Source organism: Chanodichthys erythropterus, chromosome 21 (genome assembly GCF_024489055.1).
Source record: "Chanodichthys erythropterus isolate Z2021 chromosome 21, ASM2448905v1, whole genome shotgun sequence".
Taxonomy (NCBI): Eukaryota; Metazoa; Chordata; class Actinopteri; order Cypriniformes; family Xenocyprididae; genus Chanodichthys; species Chanodichthys erythropterus.
This window is the reverse complement of record NC_090241.1, coordinates 6,603,076-6,612,878: the sequence shown is the minus strand read 5'-3', so window position 1 is coordinate 6,612,878 and position 9,803 is coordinate 6,603,076. Positions and strand designations below refer to the sequence as shown.

Here is a 9,803-nt window from a genome sequence, read left to right as displayed (position 1 = left end):
GTTATCTACAACTTCTGTACGAATACATGTTCAGTTCCCATAGGAGTTCTGAGTATATAAAAAGTACACACTATTTTAGAGGGTCATACTGTACATGTTTGTCTATATTTGTCTCTTTTGGAACGCAGTTCCAACTTAGCAGCGGGAGAGCACGCAAATATTTGGCTGTTCATATTTATTCAAAATGTTTCACATGATCCATCTGTTGATGATAACATTTTACTGAAAGAAAATATACCCTTACAATGCACTGGGAAAATTTCGTCACCCTTATCTGTGATGATAATCAGTGCAAATAAGCTATCAAGTGAAGCATTGAGTGAGTATGAAGTGACTTACCATTTAAGGAATATGAAGAAATTTGGAGAACTTGGCAACAGATGATGTTTACAGTGTTTGTGAGCTGTGCTGTTTTGAGGTGAAAGAAAACCAAACATATTACAACACAACTGAGATTCTTAAGGAGTTTCTCAGTAGAATCACTTGAGAAATTAAAGGATGACCACAAGTGATACATATTTTTTCTTTTTTATTACAACAAGTTTCTGTAAATACAGACAATTCATCAGTTAAAGGTTTGAAAAGAGCAGCTTAAACGAGAAACTGTAATTCAGTTCTTGACAGGTTGGCTTTGGTAAGATGAAAAGAGAGTGAAGGATGAAAACCAATCAAAAGAAAAAATGTTCAAAATTCAAAGTTTAAGGACCTGGGGCTTCAGAAAGGCTCATGAAGTTATCCAACAATCCAGGCTTGATTTGACAGTTCTTTAGTGTACTGTCATTTAAGATAAACATTTAAAGCACTTATCTTAAAGGGTTAGTTCACCCAAAAATGAAAATTCTGTCATCATTCACTCATCCTAATGTCGTTCCAAACCTGTAAGACTTAAGTTAATCTTCGGGGAAAAAAAAAAAATTTTTTTTAAATGTATAAATGTGAATAAAAGCCTAAATTCAATCCATTCATCATATAAATTGATCTTATCTCTTCAAAAAATTTGGACTAAACCGCTCAGTTCATTTGGATTAGTTTTGCGATCTTTTTATGAATTTTTTGAAGTGTCAAAGTGATAGTTGCGTAGCTGTCAATGGAGGGACAGAAATCTCTCAGATTTCATTAAAAAGATCTTCATTTGTGTTCTGAAGATGAATGAAAGTCTTACAGGTTTGGAATGACATGAGGGTCATGATGTCATTTTTATTTTTGGGTGAACTAACCCTTTAAGATTAGGTTAACATTTTCAACTCAGACTGCAGAAATTACCAAAATGTGCATATCATTGTTAATGTTAGTTCAAATTAGTAACAAATACACTGTATTGCCATTTGCCAAAAGTATTGGGACACCCCTTCAAATCATTGAATTCAGGTGTTCCAATCACTTCCATGGCCACAGGTGTATAAAATCAAGCACCTAGGCATGCAGAGCTTCTACAAACATTTGTGAAAGAATGGGTCGCTCTCAGGAGCTCAGTGAATTCAAGCGTGGTACCGTGATAGGTTGCCACCTGTGCAATAAGTCCATTCATGAAATATCCTCACTACTAAATATTCCACGGTCAACCGTTAGTGATATCATCACAAAGTGGAAGCAATTGGAAATAACAGCAACTCAGCCACGAAGTGGTAGGCCACATAAAATCACAGAGCGGGATCAGCGCATGAGGCACACAGTGTGCAGACGTTTCCAACTTTCTGCAGAGTCAATAGCTACAGACCTCCAAACTTCATTTGGCCTTCAGATTAGCTCAAGAACAGTGCGTAGAGAGCTTCATGGAATGGGTTTCCATGGCCGAGCAGCTGCATCCAAGCCTTACATCACCAAGTGCAATGCAAAGCGTCGGATGCAGTGGTGTAAAGCACACCAGCACTGGACTCTAGAGCAGTGGAGACCTGTTCTCTGGAGTGATGAATCACGCTTCTCTGTCTGGCAATCCGATGGACGAGTCTGGGTTTGGAGGTTGCAGGAGAACGGTACTTGCCTGACTGCATTGTGTCAAGTGTAAAGTTTGGTGGAGGGGGGTTATGGTGTGGGGTTGTTTTTCAGGGGTTGGGCTTGACCCCTTAGTTCCAGTGAAAAACAATTTGGACAATTTCATGCTCCCAACTTTGTGGGAACAGTTTGGGGAGGGCCCCTTCCTGTTCCAACATGACTGTGCACAAGTGCACAAAGCAAGGTCCATAAAGTCATGGATGAGCGAGTTTGGTGTGGAGGAACTTAACTGCACAGAGTCCTGACCTCAACCCGACAGAACACCTTTGGGATGAATTAGAGCAGAGACTGTGAGCCAGTCCTTCTTGCCAACATCACTGCTTGGCCTGACAAATGCACTTCTAGTCAAAAATTCCCATAAACACACTCCTAAACCTTGTGGAAAGCCTTCCCAGAAGAGTTGAGACTGTTATAGCTGCAAAGGGTGGGTCAACTCCATATTAAACACTACGGATTAAGAATGGGATGTCATTAAAGTTCATGTGCACATAAAGGCAGGCGTCCCAAAACTTTTGGCAATATAGTGTATATGTGTACAAAAAATAAATAAATAAGGCTGTCGTTTTTACTGCAATTGTAAATTTAATATTGCATGTACAGAATTTAAAAGAAAACGACACAAACAATCAAACGATGTCAAGGATATTTACATTAAATACATAAGGAATGTGATTATATTGTAATGTTCTGTATTGTTCTTAAAAACATATCTGTAATACTATTGACTACATAAGAAGCAAAGTCAAGAACCTAAACTGAATAATCACATCGTTTCCATTCATAAAACTAATACTATGAATAAAAAAACAACATTAAAACAGAAAATATATTCAACATCTAAAACCAGAGTGACCAGGACAGAACATTTTGGCCTCTTTAATGGAAATTGTGCCTTAACTATTTATCTGTGATCATATGACTTCCTCTTGTATGTTGGTTTCTAGATGACTGCAGAGCTGGAAAAACAACAAAAGCGGAATGGGATGAAAGCTTTTCTTATTTATGAAACTAAAAATTACATTTGTTAATCTTTACGTACAAGCAAAATCAAACTCAAGCCCTCTCTTACCCATCAGGGTTATGACTCTGCATTGAGATGGCCATGTGGCTCTTGTGAATGCACTGTTGCCGAGCCTTTTATGAAGAGTTTTCCTTTGTGCTCTTCTTTACTGCTCAGGAAATGATGGAGCAATCCATACAACAATGGCCTAAAAACAGCAAGAAAGAGCAAAACAAAAAGCATAAAGGAATGGTTAATCCAAAAATGAAAATTCACATTTTAGAGCTTGAAAGCCCCTGGTCACCATTCAATGGTTAGTTCACACAAAAATAAAAAAAATTGTCATCAATTGCTCACCCTCATGTCGTTCCAAACCGTAAGACTTTCGTTCATCTTTGAAACACAAATGAAGATACTTTAAATGATATTAAATTAAATCTGAGAGATTTTTGTCCCTTCCACTGACATTCCACATAACTACCACTTTGATGCTTAAAAAAGCTCATAAAGAGATCGTAAAACTAATCCATATGAATTGAGTGGTTTAGTCCAAATTTTATGAAGAGACACAATCGCTTTATATGATGAACAGATTTAATTTAGGCTTTCATTCACATATATGATCACATATATGATCTCTTTATGTGCTTTTTGAAGCATCAAAATGGTAGTTGTGTAGCTGTCAATGGAGGGACAGAAAACTCACATATTTCATTAAAAATATTTTCATTTGTGTTCTAAAGATGAACGAAAGTCTTACGGGTTTGGAAAGACATAAGGGCGAGTAAATGATGACAAGTTTTTCATTTTTGGTTAAACTAAGCCTTTCGCTTTCATTGTATGGAAAAAGTGTAGCTTGGACATTCTTCCAAATATCTCCATTCATGTTTCATGGAAGAAAAAAGGTCAGAGTCAAAAGGCAAATATATGATGACAATTTTTATTTTTGGGTGAACTATTCCCATAATATGCAATGAATAGAAGTTTAGATAAAGTGTTACTGGTGGTAAGAGTCAGTATTCGAGTAGTCTTGCGTAGCCAGACTGATGGCAGAAGGTCTGGACTCTATCGCAGCTTTCATTGGCCAAGGACCGCCCAAGAGGACGTTTGACTGACATGTAACGCAACTAATCAGAGTTCGTTTTGTTCTGCGTCATGTTTAGGGGTGTGAAAATGTGAAGTCGATGTCCCTACAATAACAGACCGGCATGCATCTATAAATTATTAATTCAAGAACATTGTGCAAATTTACAGCAACAATGGAGCCACGAACTTCAAATACTTTTGAAAATCCAGCATTTAGTTGATCCTGGTAAGTGCTTGTAAACACGACCGCGTTCTTCCACTAGGGGTTTTAGCGTCACGGCATATGTTTCCAGGCGGATCGTTAAAGAACACGACACGCATGTCTCCCGGACATCCTGTATAATTCAACCAACCAGATGACGACTTTGAAACTCCTGAAGAGTTTCCAGATAAGTGTGCCATATGCATCAGACCTTCAGCCAACGGTCCATGGGCATGACATCTGAGGCTGAGACTAGTATTCGAGTAACACCATAGATGTTGGTATGGTCAAACAGCTTTATAGCTGTGCTATGAGAAAGAAACTCATTCATGTGTTAGTTACATCTACACTTGACTAATGAAGTAGTGTCTTGGCTGAGTTAACAAAAATCTTACAATGCAGCAGCAAGAATGCTTCCTCGTACTAGACTGAGGATTCACATCCAGCACTTAAATCACATCACACTCTGCTTGTGTATCACAGAACTGATTTCAACAACCCTCTTATTAAATGTTTAAATGGTATTACGCCAACATTCCTTCATCTTTAAAACATGGCTGAAAGTGTCAAGTCAGCTTTTAATCACTACATGTTCCCAAGCTGTGGATTTCACAGCCAGACAGTCTTCAAGCTGTTGACTCAATTTGCACTTTTATAAAGTATCACACTCAAAGAACTCTTGTTTACTGGGGCTTATCTCCTTACTTTGTTCTGCTTTTTATTTTCTCATTGTTTTCATTTTCTATTTACTTTCTAATGTGCTTCTTATTTTTACTCAGTCAGTTTTATTTTCTTGTATCTCCCTCCATGTGCATGTTTGACCTGGCAACATTTTAACTGGCCCTACTACTAACTAACTAACTAAATGAATAAATACAATATTTTTATATCACGTTTTAGCCAAGATTTTTTATATTATTCTGTTTTTGTTCATTTATAAATTTGCAAGGCTGTCTTTGGTGTTTCTGATACTGCACTAAACTAGTTTAAGTCCTACATTTCAGATCATAATCAGTTTGTTACTATGGGTGGTTGCAGGTCTGAGGTTGGTGTGGTGCAATCTGGCGTTCCCCAGGGATCAATTTTGGGTCCTTTTCTTTTTAGTATTTACATGTTTCCACTTGGTCAGCTCTGTCTTTTTTTTTTTTCTTTCATTTTTACGCAGATGATCATCAAATCATTGAAGCAGAAGAACATAAGCACTGGCCCAATAGGTAAAGTGACAGTTCTTTTAAATGGCCCGAAGCCCAATCACACTGACCCTGGGCCATATTTATAGTTGTGGCCTGTACATGTACACTGTAATTCACTTTGTAAACACTGTTTTAATAAGTGCTCTAGGAGTAAAGTCATAGATCATACTTACACTGCTTTGGCACTTGAATCTTCTGCGACATTGAGCTCATTGGCCATGAACTGACGGTCCAGGGGAACTTCAGGCTGACCTGATTCTGAAATACATCAATTTAAACAAATCATCCTTGTTTGTTTTTATAATGTATTATCCACTAATAAGTGCATAATGAGTGACCATGCATATACAGTGGCATGAAAAAGTATGTGAACCCCTTGCAGAATCTGTGAAAATTATTTTAATAAAATCAGAGGCATAATAAAAAATGCATGTTATTTTTTGTTTAGTACTGTCCTGAGTAAGATATTTTACATAAAAGATGTTTGCATTTAGTTCACAAAACAAAACGATAGCTGAATATATTAAAATAACCCCATTCATAAGTATGTGAACCATTGATTCTCAATACTGTGTGTGGTTACTTGATGATTAACACGACTGTTTTTATGTTTTGTGATGGTGGTTCATAAGTCTCTTGTTTGTCCTGAGCAGTTAAACTGAGCTCTGTTCTTCAGAAAAATCCTCCAGCTCCTGCAGATTCATCAGTTTTTAAGCATTTTTGCATATTTGAACCCTTTCCAGCAGTGACTGAATGATTTTGAGATTCATCTTTTCACACTGAGGACAACTGAGGGACTCAAACTCAACTATTAAAAACGATTCAAACATTCACTGATGCTCCAGAAGGAAACACGATGCATTAAGAGTCAGGGGGTGAAAACTTTTGAATTCAAATATCAAGGTAAATTGTACTTAATTTTTCTGCCGGGAAACATGCAAGTATCTTCTGTTGGTTCCGAAGGGCAGTACTAAATGAAAAACAATGATATTTAAACAAAATAAGAAAAATTGTGACATCTTCATCCTGTTCAAAAGTTTTCACACCCCGACTCTTAATGCATCGTGTTTCCTTCTGGAGAATCAGTGAATGTTTGAACCTTTTTTAAATAGTTGAGTTTGAGTCCCTCAGTTGTTCTCAGTATGAAAACACAGATCTCAAAATCATTCAGTCACTGCTGGAAAGGGTTCAAATATGCAAAAATGCTTGAAAACTGATGAATCTGCAGGAGCTGGAGGATTTTTCTGAAGAACAGAGCTCAGTTTAACTGCTCAGGACAAACAAGAGACTCATGAACAACCATCACAAAACATAAAAACAGTCGTGGATCATCAGGTAACCACACACAGTATTGAGAATCAATGGTTCACATACTTATGAATGGGGTTATTTTAATAAATTCAGCTATCGTTTTGTTTTGTGAACTAAATGCAAACATCTTTTATGTAAAATATCTTACTCAGGACAGTACTAAACAAAAAATAACATGCATTTTTTATTATCCCTCTTATTTTATTAAAATAATTTTCATTTTCACAGATTCTGCAAGGGGTTCACATACTTTTTCATGCCACTGTATAGTCTTCCTGCAGGGTTCATCTGCTCACCTGCGGTCAGCACTGATGCAGTGTATCGATATTTGTTGAACTCCAGGTATTCTCGGATCAGTTCATTGATCAGCAGGTTCTCGTGGGACAGCGGCGGGCGCGGCATGCTCTGATCATCCAGCGCGCTGAACACCTCCGCCCGGATCCTCGCCTTCAGCTGCCCGAGGACCCCACGGGCCTCCAGCGTCTCTTTTAAGGCTATAGATTATTAACGTGAGAAAGAGATACAGCAGTAGATTGTTAATGGAGAAACAAAAAGAGACAGCTGGGGCCCATTTCAGAAAGGAGATTAAGTGAAAACTCAGAGTATGTATGAGGGAAACTCTGGGTTTTCGGTTTCAGAATGGGAGGTATTTCAAACCCAAGAAAGCAGGGTAAGTCAAGCCCGTTTCTGAAAGAGAGGTAACTTCTACTCAGAGTCAGTTAACATGGTAACTTACTCTGTGAACCTAACCTGGTCGGGAGCAGGTTTTCTTTGGAAAACCCAGAATTTCCTTTGGTCTCCTCCCCCTTTTTAAAGTGCAAGTGATGTATAAATAGTTAACTCATTCATTCATGCTGCAAAAATGCTTTTCGTAATTAGTATTTTTCATCCTATTTCAAGTACAAATATCAAAAAAATTCCTAAATCAAGATGGATTTTCTATGTAAGAAAATTATATTTTGTCTTGTTTCCTGGGGGATCTAAATTAAGTGCATTTTACTTAAGTAAAATTATCAATATCTGCCAGTGTGGTAATAAAAATAATCTTAATGCAAACGGAAAGTGCAGTAAAATACACTTTATTTTAGTACACTTCCATAATGTATTGGGTAGCATCAGTGATGGAGTACTCGAGTCCTGGACTCGGACTCGAGTCCGACTCGAGTCACTATTCTTTGGACTCGAGTCCGACTCGAGACTCCATTCTCTGGACTCGTGACTCGACTTGGACTCGCGGACTGATGACTCGTACTTGGACTCGGACTCGAGGATATATAAAATCGGACTTGAGCATTATTTAAGTTTATATATAATATTATATAAGGTTTCGTGCCCAAGACCGGCCGGGATCTATTTTTTTCCCCTCAGAGACACTGCTACCGCTCGCTCTCTTGGCAACACACTCACTGACGTCACTCACTTTACGCTCGTGCATGATTCGCGGGCTAAATGTTCAAATTTGGAAAATTGAGGAAAAGACTGGGACAACTTCAAACTTTAACAGACACCTATCACGGATGCACCCAGAAAAGTAAGTAAAATGCTTTCCATTGGCTAACGTTAGCTTTTAAAAAAACTATTATTGACTAATGCATATATGATAATAAACAGAAGAAGCTAGGGTTGGGCGATGTTTGACAATTTGGCATCAGACGTCGACGATGTCTAATGTCTGGTTCAGATTACACAATTTTTTTGTCTGTTGATAACTTACTAGTCACTGTGTCAGATCGGATTACATGATTTTTTTTGTCTGTTGCGATAGTCACTGTCAGATGGATGACGCAATTTTGACTCCTAAAATCCTGTGGTGTAGTGGTCAAGAAACATGTCAGACCAACGTTACACGTTGCTTTCTGACCAGTCGCGTGCTGTCACACACACACATTCACTTGAACACATACAAATGCACTCACGCTAAATCACTCGGTCACTCATTCATAAGCGATCTCTCTCTCTCTCTCTCACTCACACACTCTCTCTCTCATATCATATTGATTTTTACATTTTAAGTATTTTTAAATTTAATTTTAAACTCGAGACTCGACTCGGACTCGAACGCCGGGGACTCGAGACTCGACTCTGACTCGAACTCTGGTAATGGTGACTCGACTTGGACTCGACTCGGACTGTTCTTTGGGGACTCGGACTTGGACTCGGACTCGAACACTGGGACTCGAGACTCGACTCGGACTCGACAGTTGGTGACTCGACTACAACACTGGGTAGCATTAAGGGGTGTAGCTTTTCATAGTCGTGATGCACGCGCTTAACTCCGATTCAACCTACTCAGAGTCGATTGAACTAACTCAATTCAGCTGTTCTGAAACTGAAAACTCAGAGTTCAAGTTTTAACTCAGAGTTGGTTGAGCCTCCTTATTGAAACAGGCCCCTGGACTAACATACACAACAACTGTGGAGAGATTTGGTGCTTTGGTTTAAACCTCTAACAACATAAATATAACACGTGACGACGGTAGACATATAACAAGCAGTGAAAACAATCATAACATTGGCACAATGATATGATGCATTATTGCAGTTTTTGAGTATCAACTCACCGCTTTTCAACTCTGTGATTGTTGCCATTGAAACCCTTCTGCACTTCTCAGACGCTTCCGCTAGAGGTCAGTTTGCGCTTACTACGTTTCCGACTAATGCTTAGCCATTCCACTCTAGCGAGGGAACCAAACACCGAGTGCACACTGCACAGATATACAATTCTGTGGGATTAAAGCTAAAGTAGGAGTAGTAAATTATAAATCAAGTACATGATTAATAAACAATCAATCTTCATATTGTATTTTAATAGCGAAATAAAACCAAACAATGCATTCTTAAAATAAAGTTGATTTTTTTAACCTTTATTATACCTCTTCAAATAACAAAAATCATTATCATTGTTAAACACAATAAATCCACATAAATAAATAATTTTGTCACCAAGACAAATTCCTTGTGTGTGTAAACATAGGCTACTTGGCAATAAAGCTCATTCCAAGCTTCTAAATATAACCCT

The 9,803-nt window shown here is 38.0% G+C and overlaps 1 protein-coding gene across 1 annotated transcript; it reads right to left on the bottom strand.

Moving 5' to 3' along the window:
• Positions 1-592: 592 nt before the first annotated feature.
• cep20 (centrosomal protein 20) lies at positions 593-9,389 on the bottom strand. The gene is made up of 5 exons (XM_067374061.1): positions 9,346-9,389; positions 7,081-7,278; positions 5,647-5,731; positions 3,062-3,200; positions 593-2,948 (listed from the first exon to the last, which is right to left on the bottom strand). The coding sequence occupies exons 1-4, from the start codon at positions 9,371-9,373 to the stop codon at positions 3,071-3,073; spliced, it is 441 nt and encodes a 146-aa protein (XP_067230162.1). The 5' UTR covers positions 9,374-9,389; the 3' UTR covers positions 593-2,948; positions 3,062-3,070.
• Between the last annotated feature and the right edge of the window lie 414 nt (positions 9,390-9,803).